This window comes from Hippocampus guttulatus, chromosome 10, assembly GCF_054856545.1.
Source record: "Hippocampus guttulatus isolate MCC_2025c chromosome 10, RoL_Hgut_1.0, whole genome shotgun sequence".
Lineage (NCBI taxonomy): Eukaryota > Metazoa > Chordata > Actinopteri > Syngnathiformes > Syngnathidae > Hippocampus > Hippocampus guttulatus.
In genome coordinates this window covers 13,939,974-13,963,595 of record NC_141270.1, presented here as the reverse complement: position 1 = coordinate 13,963,595, position 23,622 = coordinate 13,939,974, and the positions used below count along the sequence as shown (strand labels likewise).

The following is a 23,622-nucleotide window of genomic DNA, read 5'->3' as shown; positions in this document are numbered from 1 at the left end:
ACGGAAAAAAAAACACTTTGCACTGCTTTCCTGCAAGCTAAATTGTGACAGAAGAATCAGGACTGAGGTAACATGACAGATTTGAGCCAATCCCCCCCCCCCCCCCCCCACAAATGTTACTAAAAAAAAAAACAACACACTACCTGTATGTATTTTTTTCCGATGAACTTGAGAATTTTTGAACACCGCAAAATGGCTATCAAGTTGCTTCAAGGTAGCCGATGTTGCTCCATGTTGATACAGTACTGTCTGGTTTTTTAACCTTATAAGTCCCCAACATCTCAATCACACTCACAATGTCAATCACGGTAGCATTTAGCTCTCTCTACTTATATCTTTTGTTGCATCGTCATCATCCACAAAAATTGAAAAACGTAACCTGCCGATTTTGACAAAGTATTGCAGCGAATAGAAGGTACAGATACAGTATTTGTTTTCAAATTTAAGGCATTAAAGATCATCAGAAAAATAGATGCTCAGGTCTTCCAAGGACCATCAACTGAAAAAATATACTTACTGTAATAAAGTCATCTACTGAGTACCGTAACGGAGTAGCTGTATTTCAGATGTACTTGGCAGCCTACATTGTTACTTCCCACCACTCAACACATAAGATACAGGGATAAAGCTAATCTGTTTAGCAATTAGGAATAATAATAGTCTGATTTGTGTGTGCATAATGAAATGGAAAAGAGGAAATACAATAACCTACAGGCATAAAACAACACAAGGATAAATCGATCACATTACCATTGTGAGTATTTATTCAAATAATCACTAACAGGAGGATCGGCCGCTAAACAAATCTGCAATACTGCAAAATCCCTTACAGTAAATTCCAAAAAGCAATGATAGAGTTTGTAGAAAAATAAGTTAAAAATCCCCACTGTGTCAGTGATTACCTTTTCATCACTGTGAAAAAATATAAATTGCCGGGTGTATACTGCATGTTTGGTTATAATTTATTTGAAATATAAACAGTCACAATATGTGCATGTTTTCAAAAACCATCATTTGATATAAGTAGCCTTTGTTCTGTTAACACTTGATTTTTTTTTTTTTTTACAAGAAATGAAGCGATAACAGCTAAGTGCTACTTTCAGACACAAACCTTAGGATGCGGCTGACATTTGCAATCTTGAGTCATTGATATGAGTTTGGGCAGGAGCCTAGTTGAAGCTCCCCTGGGGAACGGGGAGGTTTTCATGAAGGTATTTCATACTTCCTTGCTCAGAGAAGTCGGCCACAGAATGCCCTTCTCCTCGAAGGACCCATTTGGTGGTCAGTAGCCCCTCTAAACCCACTGGACCTCTGGCATGGATGCGTGCTGTGCTAATCCCCACCTCAGCACCTGGAAATGTAAATAATCAATTGACTTTCACTATTAAAAAAAATCTCTAATTATAATGTTAAATCAATACCTAGACCAAAGCGGTAGCCATCAGCAAAGCGAGAGCTTGAGTTGAAAAATACGCAAGCACTATCCACTTGTTGTAGGAACTGTTCAGCTGTTTCTTCATTTTCTGTCACAATGACATCGGTGTGGGAGCTGCCGTATTTATGAATATGGTCCACAGCATCCTGCATACTGTCCACCACTTCGATACAGCACTCTAGATCCCCGTACTCCGTCCGCAGGGACTTCACCTCAGATGGGCTGAACGTTAAAAATGAAGCAAACCGGGGACCAGCGTGTATCTTTACCTGAAGAAATGAAAATGGGAAATTAGAGTAATTCTTTGTTAGTATATAAATATGGGAAAGTGAATTAACATTTATCTTACATGTTCTGTCCTGAGCATATCGATGATCTGGTCAAATATTGGAGTTCGCAACAAGTCTCTATGGATGAGGAGGGTTTCCATGGCGTTGCAGGCCGCAGGGTAGTCACATTTAGAGTCTCGGACTGGAATCAAATGCATACATGTACAAATATAAGTTTGTGTGTCAAACACTTAAAGGTCGCATGCCGCTGAGGTTGGCAGCTGATCCGAAGTCTTAGCTTCGCACAAGGCGCAGGTGCCTAGTCGCTGCCGAGCATTTTTCCCGAGTTTAGTGGATGTGTGACAACCATAAAGTGGGCAGGTACTTGGATAATGATTGTTTGTGCAGGCCTTTACATTTTAAAGGTTATAGTATGCAAACAGGAAACCACATAGATGTCACTCTTAAACCACGCCACCAATTATTTTTGACCAACAGAAAGCAATGGAAAAACGGACTTTTAGGGGCACTGTCAGATACAAGAACACGATGAGATACAATATGACACACACAAGTCTTAAAAGCCAACTGTAGCTAAAATAGTGGCTAAATAAACACACAAAGGGAATACATACCAATGTCAACAGCTTTATCAATGCTTGCTTCACTGTCAATGTAGACATGACAGACACCTTCGCTGTGGCCTAGTACAGGAATACCCTTTGCTGCTCTCTGGATGTCTCGTACCAATTGGGACGAACCTCTCGGAATGATCAGGTCAATGATCTTATTCAGTCTGCATAAATCTTCAACTTCTTCTCGTGTGCTAACCTGCAAGGTACAATCAATGAAAACAAGAAGATCTTCATCCCATCTGGTCGCGTGTATATAATTTAACCAGTTCAATCTCACCAGTTGAATAGCATCTGCCACTCCATGAATGGAAAGTGCTTCTTGCGTGAGCTGATGCAGAATTCTGTTGGTGTTGGAAGCTTCCTTGCCTCCCTTCAGCAGCAAAGCATTTCCACTTGCAATAGCCAAAGCTGAAACCTGAAACACACATAACAGATACAATTTTAATCGAGATTCAGAATCATGAGCACTAAAAGACTCAAGTGCTAATTACCTGTGGGAGACAGTCAGGACGTGACTCAAAGATAACCAGCAGGACACCAATGGGGACAGTAATCTGCTCCAACTCCAAGTTGTTTGCAATCCTGGTCCTCCGCAGCACCCGCCCCACGCTATCCCTTGAGGAGACGGCCAGTTGACGCAGGCCGATGGCGAGGCTGTTAAGTTTAGCTGTTGACAGACTCAACCGGTCGATCAGAGCCTGGGAGAAACGGCCTGTGAAGAATTCCGGTGAACACATGAGGAGAACTATTTTAAAATGCCAGATTTAGTCGATTCACATGGAGATTTTTTTTATTTATTTTTGATTATGTGCAATCCAATTACACGCATACTGATACCACAACCGGAGCTGCTGAGTTTGAAGGAGTTTCACTAACTGACACATCTTTAAGCCTGTGGATCACACGCGTAGGTGGACTTTAGTCATCCATGTGACCTGTTTGTCATCTTTACCTGACGATGTTGCCATCTCCATGTCTCTCTTGTTAGCACTGAGAATCTCATTCTTCTTCTCTGTAAGCAACTCGGCAAGACTGCAGATGATTTCTCCTCTCTAGAAACGCATAAAATGTGCACAATGTGTACATGCAATGAAACCATGATTGATTCGAACCGGAAAATACGTTTAGATTTACAAGATGTGAGTGCATAAAATCAAATGGAATCATTCCACTTTAAAATATATTAAGATACATAGTGAATTGTCTTTTATTGGAGAGCTACAATATATCTCTGATAGAAAATGTCACATTTGCAATACTGACAAGTTGATTTCTATCAAATGCAATCTTAATCGCACCGTGTCAACCAGAGATAAATCCTTACACTTTAAAATCAAATCAGATCTCACCTCATGTATCGAGATCAAATCGAGTTCTATTGAGAAATGCGGCCCCCTATTTGCTTCACAAAACACCTCTGTTCATGAAGATCAGTTTACGAACAAAACAAATATTGCTCTGGCTCACAGGGGTTGAAACTGAAGTAGTTGTACACTTAGATTATTCACGTATTTACTTGAGTAACATATTTCATTTTGTGACTTTGTCCAAAGTGACTCATTACTTTTTCAAGTACCGATTCAATGATTGCGATGTTGGGCACTTATAGGGCAGAACGCGAACCAGGGAACAGTCACTACAACAGTTGCAGATTTGGAACAGCAAGCTATTCCCCATCCATGGACGTATTTAAGAGAAGTGTTTGAGGTCGTGGGTTACAAGATTGATTTACAACAAATGAGTTGTCTTGTGCTAACCCATAAATCACATTTTTGGGCACCCAAAAATTCTCCAATATAGAAACATAAACATGTAAAGTTTATTTTTTGCTTTTATTAGCTGATTTAGCTTGTCATTTTTAATAACCGGTAGTTCACAATGTTCAGACTCATTTGGCAAGAGTTAATGCTGGGAATGGAACACCTCAGGTCCATTCATTTTAATGGGAAAAATTGATTCTATTCCCAGAGTTTCATAATGAATTAAGTTTGTGAACTGAGGTTCCACTGTAATAGCACAGGTTTTGGGGTTTGTTGCTTTTTTCAAAGGCATCCCAACAGTTATCAGGTCGACAAGCATCTCTTATAGATGTGCTACTGCCATGCCACATTCTTAATAGCGAGATGGGATTTTTAACCATGAAATTAATGAGGAAAGGAGAAATTCACCTGCTCCGGCAGCAGTGAAGCCAGAGTTCTTCCAGCATGACGAGCCATCTCGGTCTGTTGCTCCACAGTGGGACCTGATGGTGACAAGTGTATCAACCACAAATATTTACAGCACTCGTGATCAAAATGCATAATCATGAACCATTTCCAATTGTATTGAGTTCAATGCACCTGCTGGTTTTACTTCAGAGAAGAAGGTGCCGACTTTCTTCCCCTCCACAATGTCAGTGATGACATGGCCTGTGACTTTGGGGTCCGTGCCGTTGGCAATGACCACAGATGACCCACCTTGTAGTGCCCATAGGGCTGCTTTGACCTGTATAAGAAAAAATTAAGGAATTTAATCAAGAATCCCCTTTATTTAATTCCACATACAATTTGAGATGAAGCATTCTGTATGTTGCATCAACCTTGGCTTCCATGCCACCAATGCCAACTCTAGACTTGGTTCCATAAGTGACTGATTGTTGATCTCCAGGATAGAAGATATCAATGAGTTTAGCATCATCTGTCCCAGGTGGACTGTCATATAGGCCTGTAAAAGAAAAGGTCGCGGGTGAGCTGGAGCAATACCAGCTGATTTTGGGTGGTAAATGAGGCACGACCTGAAGTGATTGGCAGTTAAGAGCAGGGCATATACTGTATGTACAGTAGATAAACAACTATTTACACTTATATTCAAATCAATTTAGTTCCTTCAATAAAGCTACCATACCTGTTTTTGGAATGTGGGAATAGGAATTAGCACCCAGATGAAACCCATGACGTGTATATGTAATTTTTTTGGGATGTCCCGATCCAATCACGTCATCTGAAATTCGGCTGATCACGCTATTTTCAACTGATCCAGTATCGGGTGAAAAAATAGATAAGTTTTATTCATTTTTAAAGATCAAAAAGCTACAAAAGAATCCAAATATCTTACCAAATGCAACATAATAGCGTAGTTGTATACAATACAGTATAATGCTATGTTTTTGTTATTTATTTTTAGTTGAGGTACTCACTCGCTCACTCACTGACACCTACTCCCGCTGCTCTGCTCCCTTAATGTAGAAGCAGAGCGGCGGGTTTGACATCATAGATTGTTTGGAACGACAGGCAAGCCGCAAGATACTCTTAAACACGTCTGCCTAGTGTGCTATAAAGAAGCCTCCTCGCTAAACGGCATCATCAAAGAGTTGCGAGAGCGACAGACAGGTTTGGGACGGGTGTGACACTTCCAAATGAGTTCACCTCAAATAGAAGTTTAATGAGGGTAAATTATTTGCTGACGAAAAAGCTAGATCCCCCATGGTTACATTTAATGAGGTCATAAATCAATAGTGTCGTTTCGAGATGAGAGAAGTCACACAAGTACCAAAAAAACTACATGGCTGTGTGGACTCTTCATTTTAGCCCGCACAGGCCTCTAAATAATGATGTAAATGTATTGTTTAGCACTGAATCAATCAAACGTACACTAAGAGAGCATGTCCTCATTCTATGTTAAAGCTTGTACTGTATGGGCAATTCCACCAAATTGGTGCCATTTGCAATCCCAGGCCATTATATGAAAATACATTATTATAAAGTGTCCTCCACATTGATATGTATTAGGTTTAAAGCTAATATTCGATTAGCGTAAATGATAATTGATCATTTTAATGCTAAAAACGCTGAGAGTTTCAGTACAAAAACAATGACATGATAAAAAACAAGTCTGAGATGGATCAATCTACATTTTGAGTTGTGCAATATGTGTATCATCAAATTCAGCACTTAAAAAGGAAAACATTTGGAACTTTGAGTTTATTTTGAGTGTGTTCCAAAAGGCTATTGGCACTGATATGGCGGAATGGTCCATATACTGTAATATAAATTTATATATAACAACCTATAACATACAAATTGTTGTATATAAATATCTGTCTGTATATTTCTATATTAATTGGCAAAAAATCTGATGTATGTTCTTTTTTTTCTGAATGGAGCGAAGTATCGGACAGGGACATGGTATCAGCACAAACTTAAAATTGAAGACTTGAATTTGGACGATGGTAATTAAAAAAAGCGTGATCGGGACATCACTCATAATTTTACCAACTAATAACAAGATTGTCAAAGACATTTTTTATGAAGTATTGAACTGTAAATTCATAACAATAATCTGGTAATTCTGCACCTTGAACATCCGAGAGGGCAATCAGGAGGTCCACTTTCATTTCAACAGCCAGACGGGCAGCTAAGCTGTCATTATCTTTGATGCTTATGACCTGAAACGTAGAAAATCAGTTTGGTCAGGCCATCAAGAAAAAAAAAAAATCTGACTATGAGCTGCAAATGTAGTTTGGAAAAAATAATTAGATGGTACTATACAGCAAAAAGCCAGCAAGTATCATTAAGTAGTTCGAAGTTCACCCCTTTCGAGCTAACCTAAGCGGAAATGTTTACCATGTAGTTTGAAGGGGAAAAAGACTGAAATATCACCAAAGTAAACACACAATTACAATCCCTGAGGGAAAAAATTAAAATGCATACGCCTTGGAAGTGAATGTTGCAATGGGTAGAAACATAGTGTAAGGTATTTCGTTTGATGCATGCATGCCTTAGGACATCCCCACACGCCTGATGCATGCCTTATGACATCCCCACACGCAACCTGGACCACACTGAGCATTCCCAGCACGCCCTTCACACAGTACCTACATTTACTCCCTGTAGGTCACTGCTGGGAACCGGAGGGGGAACGACGGCATCATTGGTGTTAATGATGGGGACAATGTTCATCCGCAGAAGTTCAAGAAGAGTGCTGTTAAGGTTGCGCCGCTTCTGTTCGTCATGAAAATCCAAGTTTGTGACTAAAATCTGCAGAAGTGAACACACGTTACAAAGCCTTTAGTGACAGTCACTTTCAAACTGCTTTCAGTGAAAAAAAAAAATCCTAAGGTGCATACTTGTGCAGTGCAGATGCTATACTGAGTAAACATGGCTTCATACAATGCCATCAGACCACTCTGTCCAGCAGCTGCACAAGCTCTTGCCTCCAAAAGTGGAATTGCCTGGAAAAAAAAAAAAAAATTGTCACTCATGTAAACTCGTTTTCATCTTCTATTCAGCAGACGCATATCTAATAAAGTTGTCAGTCACCATTTCCTTCAGATGGTTCTGGCCTGAATGTAAAGCTTGTCTGACACTTTGAGAGAGCAGGATTTCATGTCTTAATCTCTGCTTCCCAAATGCCACAGCACCACTGGTGACAATCATCATCTCCCTCCCTTGATTCTGCAGCATGGCCACCTGACAGGATACAAGAATTATAATGAATCTTGAACGGAATTGACTCCTTAGGAACACAAGGATAGGGATCAACAAGTTAAATGGTGCATTACCTGCTCAACAATGGAGGCCAGTCGCCCCAATGCCAGGCCGCACTCATCTCCTCGTGTCACCACAGCACTCCCTAGTTTGACCACAATGCGTTTGGCTTGCTTCAACTCACTGCGATGGGCAAAAGACTTGCCATGGGAGCGAGGGTGCGAGACTGTAAATGCATTGTAGGGATGAAAGAGTTAACGGTTAACTGGTCAACTGTGAGCAAGAAAAGATTGAATAAAGCCCACTTCAATTAATGAGTAAAATACTTTTGAATACTGGCAGCTCAACTCAGATCCATATGATGGAGAATAAACATTTGTGATTCCATTTCATTGTTTTTGTGCACCCATGTGTTAATTTATTGACAGAAATATAACTGAAAACACTTTCTGCTTTTAATCACTGTAACTACATTTCATGGTGTCTTACAGGTGTGAGAATTCATAAGGATTTCCAATTTTGAATGTCAAAAAGTACATGGGGTTTCCGAAAGTGTTTATATTGAAAAATAAAACAAGTTGCAATATTAGAGCATGTACCTGTCATTTTTTTAAATTTACATTTCTTCTAGCAATACAGCACAGTGATAATGAGAATAACTTTGGTCGTGATTTAATCATGATATCAAATGTGAATTCCGTTTCATCTCTGTGCCCTCTCTCTCTCTCTCTCAAGTCTAGTGCACATCAGAAAAAAATATCAGCATGTATCAAAAATGAAATTAGATGAACACAAACATGACATTTCGGGTATATTACTTGCTAACAAATGAAAAAAACAGTAATATTGTGCATGTGTGCAGGCCCTATGGTTGCGGTCAATGAGAATGCAGCAAAGTCTGTTATCAGCTACAGGACGAGCTGCGTGTTACTTACACTTGGCTTGAGAAAATCCTCTGAGAGAGGCAGGATTGACTTTCACTTGCCGAATTCTGGGTGGCAAGTGAGAGCACAAGTGCAGTCTGGCAAACATGGCACCGAAACCTAAAATCAAGTGTGACAAACACAGAGAAATGCCCATTTAGTACAGGACACATGGTTTACTGGGTTAAATACTTTTTGGGAAAGTCTGGGACAGGCATCAGCTAACACGCGACCCTAATAGGGAAACGCGGTAGAGGTGGGTGGTGGATGGATGTTGTTTTATCTGAATAACAGTGATGCTGCTTGAACTTGACAAAAATAAGTTGACAGTAACCTACCGATCAGGATGTTGATGGCCTGCAAAAATAAACAAAAAATATTGACTCACAATATCCAGACAGTGGGTGCTGCTCAAAAGAATACATCTCATGGTGCAATAACAGAAGCAGCTTGCACATTATTCTAAACATGCAAAGGTTTGCATATGTTAGCTAGCTTAGCATTAGCTTAACAAGTTATTTTGCCGACACAAGCAGAGTGCAAGAAGAAAAAAAATTAAGTCAGTCAGTCCTTACCTCACAGAGATCAAAATCAAGAAACCTAGCCTAAATACACTTGGTAAAACTTCTGGAGCAAAGACACGTAATCAGCTGTCGGCACTTTGCTGCCACATCCACAGCCTACGTTTACGGTTAGAGCGACGGGACTGCAATTCACAAATGATTTTTGCGTATGTTTTTTTTGGTTACGCAGCACCGCGCACTTGGGAGTCATTGGGCGTACGCAAAATAGTTGACGGACAATGACGCAACTACGAGAATAGAACACCTGAACACAAAGGCAACTGCATTTTATCACATAGTGTGCCAAAAACACAAATTATTAGGTATTACCACCGAGGTATTCATGTAAATGCATTGTGTGCACGTGTATGTGTACTTTTCAACGTTGAAAGCTTAATATATATTAAACGTACTGTAACTTGATTGCTGAAAATTGATGGATGAGTTGTACATACAGTAATACATAAAAACATTATGTTTGTGCATGTACACACACACACAGATATTTCTGGCTGTCTCTCTCTATCTATCTATCTATCTATCTATCTATCTATAAATTACTTAAGTTTTGCTGGTTCAATGTTAAAGCTTTGCTCCACATAAATCCATTTGTTTTGCTGGAGTGAGCCAGTCCAAGAAACGGAAAAATATCAGGACATCTTTCGTAAGGTGATACTGATGCACGTGATTGCCTGTGCATGCAGAAAGAGGCCTGTGAAACATTCATGAGCAGGACATGCAGCACCAGGCATTATCGCTGAGCCACCATAGCAGGTCCAAGTAGAGCTATGGAGACTGTCGAAGAAACTCTGAAGTGTCCTGCCTGCCAGGATTTTTTCACAGATCCTGTCAAACTCCCATGCAGACATGATTTTTGTCTGACCTGCATCCAGGCGGTCTGTGAAGACGGTCCTTTTTTCTGCCCAGAGTGTCAGATCCTGCTACCATCCAACATCACCCTGGAGATAGATGCAAGCCTACAAAGCAAAGTGAATGAGTTCATTATCAAATCATCAACGTCGTCGCCACAGACAGAAACCAAATCTTCATCAGTAATCCTCTGCGACCACTGTATTGCGACGCCATCAGAAGCTATTCGGACTTGCCTGACCTGTGACGCCTCTTTGTGCCAGGCCCATGCATTGTTGCACCAGCAAAGATCTGTACTGAGGGAGCACACCGTGGTGGAGGTGACACAGGATCTGCTGTCTTTAAAATGCAAGGAGCACCGTGATGAGCTGAAGTTCTTTTGCTTGGAGGAGAGAGTCCCTGTTTGCTGTCTGTGTGTCCTGGTTGGTGCACACAAGAATCACAAAGCAGCCCGGCTACATGAAGCCTGCACAGACTTAAAGGTCATTAAATAATGGGTTTGCCTCGCATATTTCTATGCCCTGATTCCATGCAAAAGAACGAGTCGTATGTCTGTTTCAGAGCATGTTGGAGAGAACTGTGAGACAACTGCTGCAGATGAGATGCGAAGCAGAGAATGCCATTAAGGACTTGGAGTTCATGTATACGCAAACAGTGGTACAGTCATTGTAAAATAATTTTGTGAATCGATATTTTAGCATTTCATATAATTAAAAAATAATCATTTTCAGATGTCTGCAGCGGATTTCAGAGAGAGAATCTCAGACAAGTACAACAGGATCCGAGTTGTGCTGAATGGCGACGAGCGTCTGATGACGCAGATCATTGATGCAGAAGAGGAATGCATGAGCGAGTGGCTGGAAGCGCAGAGAGGAATCGTGGAGGATCGCATCAAGGAGATAGACAAACTCAGAGTTTCCAGTAAACTACTCTTACAAGAAACACATGACCTGAGCTTCATACGGGTAGGTGGAAACATCTTTTGCTCCAATGTCATGGTCACACTTCAAGTACATGAGCTAGTTTTGTTTTCTTTTTCCAGCAAATCACCGCTCAGAATCTGTGGTTAGTATATTTGTCATTCATGTTTTCATTGTCATAATTGATGGATATTTGTTTTGACGTGTGATTGTGTTTCTGTTTGATTGAAGTGACCCTCCAAGTTTGGCACCCATTCAGCAAATAGACAGAGAACTGTGCGAGCCTGACAAAATGAGAACAGTAGAAAAGCTGGTGGATGACCTGTCAGTGGCTCTGTCGCAACACTTACCTCGAATGTGGTCCTGTAAGTAAAATGATCTTTTCCAGTGGAACGTCCAAAGTCTGACACATGCTGGACTTCCAGGTTATTTAAGTTTCAAAATATTTTACCCATAGTAAATAATGTTAATGAATATATTTGGATCATCTTTGGAAGTGTATAGGCAATGTTATTTCGATGTCCATAAGTGCCATATAAATGTATCCGCTGTCTAAAATAATTAAATACAACTACAATGAACTAAAACTCTTCACAATTTGAAAACGCCTGGCAGACACAGCATGGAGAGAGTACAGGAGGTGTTGGTAGAGTTGTACTTTCTTGTTGGAGTTAAAAATATCTCTTCTCATCTATTTTGTGCTCTGTAGTTGCTTTTTTAAGTACGTACTGCAACGTTGTACCCAATAGGGCATTTGCTTGGTAAAACAATGAACTAGTAGTTTGCATTTCTCCACCGTCCTGTGTGTGTGTGTTTTCTCTCTGTATCTTGATTAAGTTCCTCTGAAAAAGATGCAAGATCTGAAGACTAAATTGTCCAGAGGTCAATGTGGGTATGAATAGTTGTTTGTCTATATGTGCCCTGTGATTGGCTAGTGACCAGTCCAGAGTGTACCCCCCGCCTCTCAACCCAAATCCAGCAAGGCTTGGCTCCAGCTGACACAAGACCCTAATGAGGACAAGCTGTCCATGCTTTTCATCCATCTTCTATACTGCTCATCGTCATTAGGGTCTCACACACAAGCACTGGGTGAAGATGTAAATTCTACACAGGAAGACCAGAGCTGAGATTGGCACCCCGAATCTCAGAATTGTGTGTGGAGACATTCTTACCTCTCCTCCATGGGGCTGCTATGAAACATTTTATTTTAATTGACTATATGTTCTATTCTAATGAGGAGCCAGATACTTTCATATCCTCGGCAGTCACATGGCATCACACATGATGGATTTTGTTTGAATTTTGAGGCATATTTTTTCTCAGTTTTTGATTGAAATCCAAATTATGCCACTTTTCGCAGCGTGGGTGTTCACTTCATTTCAGTGGTGAGACCAGACATGATGTACAGCTCAATGGCACTGAAAAAAAACAACGGGAGGTTCTGTGGGACCAAAAAAAAATGTTGGAGTTCTTTTTTGGAGCAACCAGGTTGGTTAGGATTAGAAATGAGCTTATCAGAAAGACAATCAAGGTTAGGTGTTTTGAAGGCAAACTTTGATGGTTTGGACACATTTAGAGGAGATATTATGAGTGTATTGTGAGGAGAAAGACACAGATGGAGCTTCCAGGCGAGAGAGCTAAGAATACCTCAGGAAAGGTTGATAGATGTGGACCCAGAGGGAAGCCATGAGAGTCTTCAAGAAGAGGATGCACACTGCGCTGACCCCAAATAGGACAAGCCAAAAGAAAAAGATGAAGATTTGATTAAAATTTCTAAAATTAACTTATTCTCCTAATAATTGTCTTCTGAATATCAATTTGTCATTTCAGATCTAGGTTGTCCTGCTCTCGACTTGAAAACAGCCCACCCAAAGCTGGAGGTATCCCAGGACGGGAGACAAGTGTGCTGGGGAGTGCAACCTGACAGTGGAGCTCCAATCACTCAGCCATATGATTCTCAGTACAGCGTCTTGGCTCAGAAGAGTTTTACTACTGGCCGACACTACTGGGAAGTCATCGTACAGGAGAAACCATATTGGCTGATCGGTGTGACTACTGGTCCAGTCACTGGAGATGTTGGTCGGAGTCTGAGGCCCTCTGGTCTGGGTGTGAATAAGACTTCCTGGTGCATCTACCACGGTGATGGACAGTACATGGCGTGCCACGACACCCAGGAGAAGCAACTGCAAGTTGGGAAGAAAGTCAGAAAATTGGGCATACTGGCAAATCTTCCCAAGGGGGAGCTGTCGTTCTACAATGCAGACACCATGAGCCTGCTTCACTCTTTCTGCGTGGAGTGCAAAGAGCCCATTTTCCCAATGTTTAATCCCTGCATTGATGTAAATGGTCTGAACGGGCAGCCCTTGACCATGTTTTGGATCAAGGATCCCTGGGATTGGAGTGTCAGCACAGATGGAGGTGACGAGTGATTTTGTCATTTGTCATATTACAGTACAAAAAGGATGTTGGACGTTAGATATTGTTGAGTCTTGTATAAGATGAGTATTAAGTTTGCGTGTTTGATTTTGGCATTTGACATGATTAGAGAAAGTAACTGTCACCGCTTTACACTGTAAATATTTAATCTATTCATTTCTGGGACAAACTACTGTCACACAGTTCACCAAGCTAATGACTCATGCATTGCTTGTTCTTTTCACCACATGACCCTCAGCACAGCACAGCACCGAGGTCATTCGTGCCTTCGGTGTCACATGTCAGTGTACCTTGCACGGGCGACCTGTATGAAAAATCGACCTAATTAAGCCTCAATATAGGTGTGACACTGCATCTTCACGTGTCTTGATAGATGATAGAGAAAATGAGAAATGGCATCCTATTGAGTTGTATTTTGAGGTCTTGTGTGCCCATTTGTCCACGTATAGATTAATAAAATCGATCTTTTATGTATATGTGTGTGAACACAGCCAAATTGAACCTTTTGAGTAAAATTACCTCCATAAGTCATTTTTAGTCAATTAAACCAAACAAGTAAAGCTGTGTCTCGGGCATTTACAATTACTATTATGTAGGTCATCATCATCATCATCATCATCATTATAAGCTTCACATCATTGCCAAATGTGCAGAACACTTCAAGATGTTATCCTTATAAGTACATGACTGGGTTATATATAATTACATTCAGTCAAAACTACGACAACTGCACAAACACCAAACCCGACTCATAAGAGTGAGGTTCAGGCCCTAAGTTCTACTCGACGCAATAATACAGTAGATGCTCCTTATTAAGATGACGCTTGAGTCTTTGATTTGATCCAGTCCAGAAAGTGAGAGACCCGTGCATACACCCCAGGCTTATTCTTCTGTCCACATTGGTCTCCCCAGCTCACCAAACCATAAACAACATGGGTATTGTTCTGCTCACAGGTCAGCGGCCCTCCAGAATCACCCTGAAACAACAAGTGTCCTCAACAGTAAAGCCGCAGCCACGCCCAACAATTTAAATGAGTCAATCACTGTATGAGTATTAGTTTTTCATTTTCTCCTTACTTACCTGGCAGGAATCGATCCCTCCTTTTAGATGGCCAGCGCAAAACATGGTGTTATCCAAAGCTGTGCCATAAATTTTGCTGTCAGAGCATTTCGCTTGGTTGATCAGCAGAACATTAGCCTCCAGCAAATGGTTGGAACCATAGTCGGCTGCAAATAGAAATAGAACAAGAGAGTGGATCAGCTTCAAGGTGTACAAGCATTTTGAATTCAAACGTTTAACCTCATCAATTATTATAATGTAGGTGGAATATATGTTTCATTATTTCACTTGAAGATAATTGGACTTACATTCCTCAGTGGCACCCCATCCAGAAATGGTACATTCCTCCCCATCATCTAGCAGCTCTTCGGGCAGACAGGCTGCCTTCACAAACTGGGTCTCATTGGCACAAACACCATCAGTGCTTTCCAGTCGCAGCAATGCTGTACAAATACAGTTGTGGTACGTTATTAGGTTACATTTAACATACAAACTATGAGACCAAAACACTCTAGTGTTATTTCAAACTGAACATATAAGTCAAACAAACGGCTCACGGGTTGTTTTTGAAAAAAATGCATGAACAACCCTGGCTAAACTTAACCCCGTCATACAAATATTTTGAAAAGTGGAGATGTATTTTATTGCATCAACATACTCCCTTGACATCAATTATCTTATTATTTTCCTATCAGTCAGAGCTTCAGAGGTACATTGAACCATCTTAATGTTGCACAGCTCCAAAATACACAGAGATTTCACAAATACACATAACAGAAATAATGTTTTTATGTGAATAGCTGACCATAGGTTCCGCAGACAAACCCGCAAATAGGTGTGGGTTAACTGCAAACCACAGGAATTTGGTAGAGACAGCAGGTCGCATCAAAGTGCTCACCGATGTCATTGTGAACTGATACTGGAGTCTCCCTGTAGTTCTCATGCACAATAGCCTCTTCAACATTAATGATCTGTTCAGTGGGTTCATCAGTGTCCAGGGAGAGTCTTCCCATAACCACCTGCATGTCATATCCCCGCTCGCTGTTCAAACACATCAACATGTCATCTGGAATGTTTACAGTGTTTTAAAAAAATGTGCTTGTCAAAATTGCTCTTACATGCAATGTCCAGCTGTCAGTATCCAGCAGCTTTCAATAAGAACACCTCCACAGATGTGCTTGAACTGCCGGGTGGATCTCTTAGGTCTCACTTGCAGCGACACCTGCCAAGGTAATGCTCCAGGGGATACCTTCAATCCCCCAAAAATTCGGGTTACGACTTTCTTTGGCTGAGGCTTCCCACAAGTGTTGAACAGTTTTGGAGATGATGCGAGAGTGGGTGAGGTGTCACTTGGTTGCGGAGGCTGAGTGGGCTTTTGGTCTGGGGAAGATCTTGTTGGCTGGGGCTTTGGAGCAGGAGGCTGAGGAGGAGCTGGGGAGTCTGGGGGAGCTGGCGAGGCTGGGGGATCTGGGGAGGCTGGAGGGGCCATTCCTTCTGGTGTCACCCAGAGGAATTCACAGTTCGGCAAGTAAAACAACTCGATTTGTGCTATGTGCAATTAAAACAGAATCTTATGCAAACAACTGAAGTCTACGTACCTTCAGAACACTCGTTTACATCACAGTAGTTCCACAGCAGCTTTTGCCCTCTTCTGAAGAAACACCATGGCGTCAAGTCGCCGTCTGGGTTCCTGGGGCATCGAAAACATCTCACTTAGCACCTTGCTTTTCCCCCCCACCCCCCAGTAAGTAGACGTTTTCAATAGCATCCTTTGAGAAAAAGTTGACCTGCAGAAGTTGTGAGGGCCAAGGCCATCACTGTCCTCAAATGAGTTGAAAGGATCGACTCCATTCTTGAGGATGAAGTGAGAGTTCCAATAGAGGCATTCGTTGCCATTAACTGTCTCGCTCACGGTGCCACGATACGACTCTCCATCATCGTCATAACAGTCATTTGGGCCTGAGAATCAAAACAGTCCCACTTCAATAATTTCAACCATAACATTCAGACTTCAACAATAAAGATTAGTTGTAAGTACTTTCAATACAGCATCAATGCCATTATCAATAGCTTAAGTCCGCTGGCATACAAAAGGAAATGCCATAGAAGGCGAATGGAAATTAACATTGCGATTTCAGCCATTTCAAGCTACTGTTACTTGAACACACCCATGGCTGTTACACATACAAATAGAATGTCCAACAGCACTAGCGGGCATATATCTTGTCTCTGCTCTGTAGAAACAATTAGAATCGGTGGAGTTTAGCTTTCATTTAGATTGTTGACTGGCCCTGTGCCACATAACTACCACTGTCGGGCTATGACTTGCACACCAGATGTGCAATTTATGAACCAGTGTAGCCAATGTGTGAAAAAAAGTTCAGATTTTTCTGATTTTTGTTTAGTGGAAGCAGCTTGTGATAACCGCATTTAATGGCACTTACCAACGTGGCAGAAACGACCTCTGAACCCCGAAGGACACTCGCAGTCAAAGTCATCTCCATCCTTGATGCACCTGCCGCCATTCTTACATGGATTCGGCTCACAAAGAGTATCTGTAGAAAAAGCAGTCAACATTATGTACTCGAATTAAACAACCCTCTACAAGTTCGGCCATTGGTGTGAGTGAATAGAGCAATGGTTCCTTACATGTTCTACAGTATGGCGGCTGGAAGGGATGCTTGCATTTGCACTCATAAAAAGGTCGAGTGGAAGTCACCACGCACTCACCACGGCCACAGAGACCTCTCTTGCAAAACTTTGGTGCTGGAACATTGATCGTGTTTTTATTGCTAATTTCTTGCAAAACACATTTGCTGTATGCAACAAATCCCTTCTAACCTCTCTCGCAGCGTCTTCCCTTGAAATGTTTCGGGCAGTCGCATTTAAATTTCTGCTTTCCTTTTTCCTTGCAGACACCATTATTTTGGCAAGGGTTCGGGTTACATCGACCTGAGGAAAAGATAGGAAAAGGAAGAAGTAGCCCACGGAGATATGGTTTAAAAAAAATGTACCACATGACACATAAGAAAGAACGACTGAAAGAAGAACATTTCGGTTCAGTGTTTCTCACCCGCTGGCTCTTGTAGGTCATAGAGCCATTCACTTGGGTCATCGTCGTCGTCATCTTCATCATCCAAAATTCCAAAGAACGGGTCTAAGAAGGATGACATGATATAAACGTATGCATCTGTGACATGCTACAACATGAAATTTGAATCACTTACCATTCAGTATGTCAGTAAATCGTTCTCTCCATTTCGCACGTTTTCCATGTTTACTATCACTGACTTCTCGACGAACATGGTCATGGTCATGATCATGATGATGGTGAGGAGGATGATGATTACAATTATGCTTTTTGTGCTTTTTAGGTTTCATCTGGAGAAAAAAAAAGGTGTTGAATATGTTTCCATTGGGAACGACAATAAGTGTCTTCTTTTGGGGGAGGGTGTATTTTTTTACAACGGTTAAATAGAAACTTGGAGTTTCAAAGGCATTTTTCTAGAGAATTTGGGACATTTGGAAAATAGATTATTTCTATGACATGAAAGGACATCTCACAACATGATTAAACATTTTCACGTATAGTAAGTGTCTTAATCATTTTTGGGTGTGTAAACACACACCCACACATACAAAAACCCATTCAAGTTCCCTGCAATTTTGCAGATGTCCCATGTTTATTTCTGTAGTTTCCGTAATTTCCAATACCTTCCCTGAATTTCTATGGAACATTTCCAGCTTTGAAAATTACAGCAGTGTTGCAACTCTGTTTGTGATTAGTCATCATTATTATGGCTGGTGAATGGCTCCATTTTATTCAAAAGAAAAAGGCATAACAAAAGGCAAAAAGCCCACCATAATAAGTTAAGCACCAGAAGTGAGCAGGGAATACATACTTCGGCTGGGATGAGGATCACAGCAAGAAAGAGGCAAAAGAAGAGGAGCTTCAGGTTCATGATGGCAGCAGATGAGCGAGCGGACACGCAGACAAATGAGAGTATGCGGCAGCAGATCGCTCTCACTTTTGTAAACCTTTGCATGAGTACACTAACCTTTGATTCGCCTTTATCTTGCCGGTCAATGATATTGATTTTTTGCTATACCTTTGAGGATTCATATGCAGTCACAAACACAATATTGTTCTGTGAATCACACTATGGACATTTGAATACCAACAACGAAGCACCAATTGTGTTTATGGTGAGATTTTTATTTACTTTTTTTGAGTTTCCAATCAAAGGACGAAGAAGTTTTTTCAAAATCAACTCATCTTTTCAAAATCAAAATCAACAATCACGTCATAGTGATAATGAAATATTACTACCGGTATTAGGTTCAGATGTGTTTTTGTTTCATTACAGTTGTGGGCTCATGGAATCATTGCATGTCTGCCCCCCTACACCCCTCATTTTCAGCGCCTCAGGGAAAAGTTCATTTGCAAGGAACTTATTTGTTTGACTGTAGACTTTGGATCTACATACACTGGCTGACTCTCAAGATAAACTACCACTGCTATTTAAACTCACTTCACCCCAAATCCAGTGCAGCCTAATGTACGATCCAGTCTAGTGGGTAGACCAAGCGGATTTGTGATGTTATTATATGGTTTTGTTCCACCAAACTACTGTTAAATATTCTGAAGTGTTAGACATGAGAAGGCATTGTGTTGCAATGCCCCACCATAAGCATTATTTTTAGAAGGAAGTATATATCCAAATGAAACTGATCACATTGTGAACAAGGAACCGCAAGCACCAGATTCTTCAATAGAGCGTCTTAAACTCTTTACATAACTGTTATTTTTACAACATGAATGGGGTTGGAAAATATTGTCTGACTTGTCTGAGGCTGACATATGTTTAGTCTGTCTGTTAAATATTTGAATTCCTCTGGAAGCTCAATTGATAGACCATCAGACCACAAAACCGCATTGTGGTTCACGCAGCATTTACTGTAAAGTTCATTTTAAAGTCTGAAAAGGTAAAACAGCTAATAACTCAAACTTCAAATGAATTACACGACTTGCAATGTTTTCCCAAGGGCGAGCAGAATGGCTAGCATATCTGCCACGCAGTTTGTGGTTCTGGGTTTGAATCTCAGCTGCATGTTGGCCCGGGATTTGTGCGAGTTTTCCCCTGGGTTGTTTAGTTTCCTACCACATTTCAAAAACATGTACCTGTATATTAGGTGAATTAAAGACTGAATTGCCCATAGGTGTGTGAATAATTTTTTGAGTGTGACACACGTACACCGCGACTGACTGGCGACTAGCAAGATACATCCAAAACCACCTGGAATAGTCTCCATCTTAACCTGTGATCCACAGCAGGATACACAGTACAAAATGGATGGATGGAAGGTTTCATTTCCATGTGTGCCAATTCCCTTATAAATGATTGGTACAACGTTAAATATGTGGAGCTGGAGGTGTTGCATTACAGATTACAATAGGTTTTGCATTGGTTCCATTGTGGTCATGGCCAGGACACAAGGCCAGGTGGAGGCTGTCCGAGAAGCTCCCTGCACAGAAGCAGAACAGCGGTGACATATCGTCTGCACCCAGAAACATCACCGACGCGGCTGGGAAATTACACAAAATTCCAATTCGACAGAACTGTTTTGGGACAATCAGTTGATGGGGCACTCCTCGGTGCCAGGCTGTATACTCCCCACCAAAAAACTCCACGCACCACGACTCATCTCCGCGACCCAGCCAGCAGTCCTCAGCGATGCCCTTGCGCGGAATGCTGGGATACGTGACGCCAAGCTCCCAGTAAGTCTTGCCAGTCACGTCCATTTCCCAGTAATGACAGCCAGAGCTGAAGCTTTGCAAGCTTATGACATTAAGAGTGGTGTCAAAGCGGGAAGGGGCGTCAGGAAGCTCCTTCCATGTGTCTGTGTAGGTGACACTGTCACCTTTCGGAGAGATGAGCAGCTTGGGATGGGCTGTGTCTGGATCCAGGCACACGTCACTCGAATCTGGAGATTAATATGATGTATCACTATGGTGAAAAGAAACAATGAATTTGTGGTCGCTAAAATTTGTGGTTAAACTAACAACTTTTCGCAAGATTCTTCATGGTAGGGGTGAGGGAGGAGATGAGCAGAAGCATGTTGTTGGTGAGGCTGAGAATCTGCTCAGCTTTCGTGGCGTCCAAGCTCACACTGCAACACTCAAACCTACTGAGTGCATCTGCCACTCTGGATCAGAAATTGAAAGATGTTGAGTCACAATCGAGCGTTTTGATTATATTTTTTCCATTATCACAGTTTAATTGCGATGGTGATACATACCTGTTGATCACCCCTGCACCTTGGTGGTCTGACTAAGAAGCAAGGAAATCATAATAAAATGAAGTGTACTGCATATCATCATTATTTATGTTGCTTTAGGAATGTGAAAATAAATACATCTGACTAGAATTACACCTGGAAGAGCACAGCTCTTCAAAATATATATAAATAAATAAAATATGGAGTCTCTAGGCAGAATTGAACAGCTGAACGGTGAAGCAAATGTGCTCAATATTAGTGCACTGTACTGCCTGTAATTCAACATATATACTTGTACCAGAATATATTCCATGCTCATTCACCATTTCATGAGCATGCAAGTCCTCGTGGTCGAGCGTCACTGTGATCCCAGCCAGGTCCTGTTCTATCTCCCGGATCAGAGACCAGTTCCTCTCCATGAGCCAGTCCAGAGCTGAGACAGCAGCACGCTCCTCTGCCTCCAGGTGGGACAGTGTGGTCCTCAGGTCTTCGTCCAGGATGGCTCGGATCTCCAGATGTTTTCTTATTATGCTCTCCTTTATCACATAGGACTTTTTCTGAGGTACAAGCACTCATCAGTTCAATGTGCAGTATAAAGAGAGTCACTCTAAATGCTTGTTTTTCTTTAAGGTTAAAGCCATGTTTATTGCCAACAACAACAGAAACATCAGCTTTTAAGTCATCATAGTAGTGGGGCACTTTTTGGGTGTGAATGACCATGTAAAGGGGGGGGGGGGACAGGTCACACTCTGAACTATTTGGAGATAAGCAACATGGTCACTGTAAAGTGAGCAACCTTAACGCCAAAGGCTAATACTATACTGTATTACAAATGAAGGAATATTCTTTTGATATTTTTTCTTCATATTCTCGCTAAATTTTACTACTAGGGACTCTTCCCATTGAGAACTTACAGTGATTTCCGATTGTTGCATGGCCAGGTTCTTCCGTCTGTCCTTCACCACCTCCCTCTGCATCTTTAGACATTCTCGATGACTTTTTAACAACTCCTGCAGAGAATGGTGTACATGAAATATCGTCAGAGGGATGTATAGGTTCATATTAAGCCTTAGTCATAATACGACGACGGTTTGGTCATTGATGTTGCGCTTGACGACAGGGCTGTAGTCAAGCCCACATTTATGATAGAGTCCAAGTCCAGTTCGAGCCACAGCGGTACAAGTCCAAGTCAAGTCCGCGTCACAAAGGGTCCAAGTTCAAGTCCGATGACATCAAGAGGAACACTTTGCCTTATTAACTGTGTGCATAGATAAACAACAAAAACAATTACCGGTCTTTTTGTGGTGCCTCTGCAAGCGTCAAACCAAGACGTGTTGGCTAACGCTCATTCTCGAGGGTTGCTAAAACCAAATGTTATAACCCCGCTGTTGGCTGTCAAGACTGAAAGAAAAAGTCTGCATGCTTCAGCACATCATGTTAACCAATCAAATGGCTATCTGAAAAACTTTATTTCAAGTTTCTTTTGAAGGAGGACGTTAATTTTTAGAAGTTAAAACTCCATTGAGTCCATGAAAACATTTTGCAAGTCCAATGGCCCAGTCCAAGTCAAATGCCAAGGAGTCTGAGTCAAGTCCGAGACAACAACAACAAAAAAATTCAGATTGTGTACTCCAGCCCTGGTTGACAATATTGTCAATTTCAAGAATTATACTGTACTATATTATATAAGGGCGGCCCGGTGGTCCAGTGGTTAGCACGTCGACCGCACAGTGCAGAGGTCGAGGGGTTCGATCCCGGCTCCGGCCTTCCTCTGTGGAGTTTGCATGTTCTCCCCGGGCCTGGGTGGGTTTTCTCCGGGTACTCCGGTTTCCTCCCACATTCCAAAAACATGCATGGCAGGCTGATTGAGCACTCTAAATTGTCCTCAGGTCTAAATTGTCCCTCAGTGTGAGTGTGAGCACGGATGGTTGTTCCTCTCTGTGGGCCCTGCGATTGGCTGGCAACCGGTTCAGGGTGTCCCCCGCCTACTGCCCGTGGCCCTTGTGAGGAGAAAGCGGATCGGAAAATGGATGGATATATTATGTAATTATACTCTACCATACCATATTTGGTTCCCATTGTTTAGAATATGAGCCAAAGCTATTAGAATAAGTCCGAAGTCATTTAAAACATATTGATTTATCGTTAAAGTGCAATATATATACAGGAAGGAAAGTATAAATCAAATTGTATTGCTTCATTTAAATGGCTATTGACAAATATGTTTTGGAAATTTCCCCATTATCCCCTTACATCCTGGAATGCAAGATAAAATCTAGAAGATATCCAGTGGGATACTTTGTGGGTGTCTACAATTTTTCTGGTGTCTACAATAATTGGAATTTACTGAGGAAAGGTGGTATTCCTCTCCCGTCTTACCCTTTTTTGATTTTGGTTTAGTTGAAATCAGTCAACATGAGCACGTCACTGTTTTACCACTGTTACATTACTATGAGTGTAATTTGTCATCAGAGAAATTGAGAATTTACACTTTGTGCCGTATCTCATTCAGAGGAAAACGGACAGAAGTACTTAAGAAGTGGAATGACTTTCATAGTGTTCAGTATATTTTGAATAAGTCTGACTTACCTTCGTGGATCGAAAACATGACACATAACTCCTGACAGACATATACCACTTTAACCTATTTCTTTTGTCATTTGATCTGTTACTCTCAGGACAAAGCCATTTTAACAATACTCTGTTTTCAAACGAAATACCCCATATAATAAGCGTGTATGTGCAAACTTTCCCATTGGGTCCATAA

General features: G+C 41.4%; 4 protein-coding genes across 7 annotated transcripts; 1 reads left to right on the top strand and 3 right to left on the bottom strand.

Annotated features, from left to right (window-relative positions):
• Positions 1-939: 939 nt before the first annotated feature.
• On the bottom strand, positions 940-10,262 carry LOC147199357 (delta-1-pyrroline-5-carboxylate synthase-like). 2 transcript variants are annotated; one of them, XM_086121252.1, is made up of 18 exons: positions 10,174-10,262; positions 9,066-9,084; positions 8,740-8,847; positions 7,879-8,030; positions 7,637-7,786; positions 7,444-7,548; positions 7,196-7,354; positions 6,672-6,762; positions 4,918-5,042; positions 4,679-4,823; positions 4,508-4,581; positions 3,292-3,391; positions 2,831-3,051; positions 2,617-2,754; positions 2,340-2,535; positions 1,785-1,906; positions 1,422-1,704; positions 940-1,351 (listed from the first exon to the last, which is right to left on the bottom strand). In XM_086121252.1, exons 1-18 carry the CDS (start codon positions 10,177-10,179, stop codon positions 1,170-1,172), a joined length of 2,376 nt encoding a protein of 791 aa, XP_085977378.1. In that variant the 5' UTR covers positions 10,180-10,262; the 3' UTR covers positions 940-1,169. The 2 variants fall into 2 exon arrangements, with proteins under 2 accessions (XP_085977378.1, XP_085977379.1); XM_086121253.1 differs by lacking the exon at positions 10,174-10,262 and adding an exon at positions 9,303-9,441.
• LOC147199356 (E3 ubiquitin/ISG15 ligase TRIM25) lies at positions 10,079-14,076 on the top strand. The gene is made up of 6 exons (XM_086121269.1): positions 10,079-10,642; positions 10,722-10,817; positions 10,892-11,125; positions 11,203-11,225; positions 11,312-11,445; positions 12,911-14,076. The coding sequence occupies exons 1-6, from the start codon at positions 10,079-10,081 to the stop codon at positions 13,507-13,509; spliced, it is 1,650 nt and encodes a 549-aa protein (XP_085977395.1). The 3' UTR covers positions 13,510-14,076.
• On the bottom strand, positions 14,073-18,633 carry LOC147199355 (factor VII-activating protease-like). Of its 2 annotated transcripts, none has more exons than XM_086121267.1 (13): positions 18,479-18,633; positions 17,804-17,957; positions 17,650-17,733; positions 17,418-17,528; positions 17,226-17,342; positions 17,021-17,131; positions 16,364-16,535; positions 16,175-16,266; positions 15,695-16,070; positions 15,475-15,617; positions 14,885-15,019; positions 14,598-14,743; positions 14,073-14,493 (listed from the first exon to the last, which is right to left on the bottom strand). In XM_086121267.1, exons 1-13 carry the CDS (start codon positions 18,620-18,622, stop codon positions 14,329-14,331), a joined length of 1,950 nt encoding a protein of 649 aa, XP_085977393.1. In that variant the 5' UTR covers positions 18,623-18,633; the 3' UTR covers positions 14,073-14,328. The 2 variants fall into 2 exon arrangements, with proteins under 2 accessions (XP_085977393.1, XP_085977394.1); XM_086121268.1 differs by having other exon boundaries at positions 15,695-16,067.
• A 122-nt stretch (positions 18,634-18,755) lies between these two features.
• Positions 18,756-23,582, bottom strand: LOC147199354 (putative E3 ubiquitin-protein ligase TRIML1). 2 transcript variants are annotated; one of them, XM_086121271.1, is made up of 5 exons: positions 21,770-23,582; positions 21,179-21,412; positions 20,877-20,908; positions 20,641-20,783; positions 18,756-20,561 (listed from the first exon to the last, which is right to left on the bottom strand). In XM_086121271.1, exons 1-5 carry the CDS (start codon positions 21,914-21,916, stop codon positions 19,990-19,992), a joined length of 1,128 nt encoding a protein of 375 aa, XP_085977397.1. In that variant the 5' UTR covers positions 21,917-23,582; the 3' UTR covers positions 18,756-19,989. The 2 variants fall into 2 exon arrangements, with proteins under 2 accessions (XP_085977397.1, XP_085977398.1); XM_086121272.1 differs by having other exon boundaries at positions 20,644-20,783.
• Between the last annotated feature and the right edge of the window lie 40 nt (positions 23,583-23,622).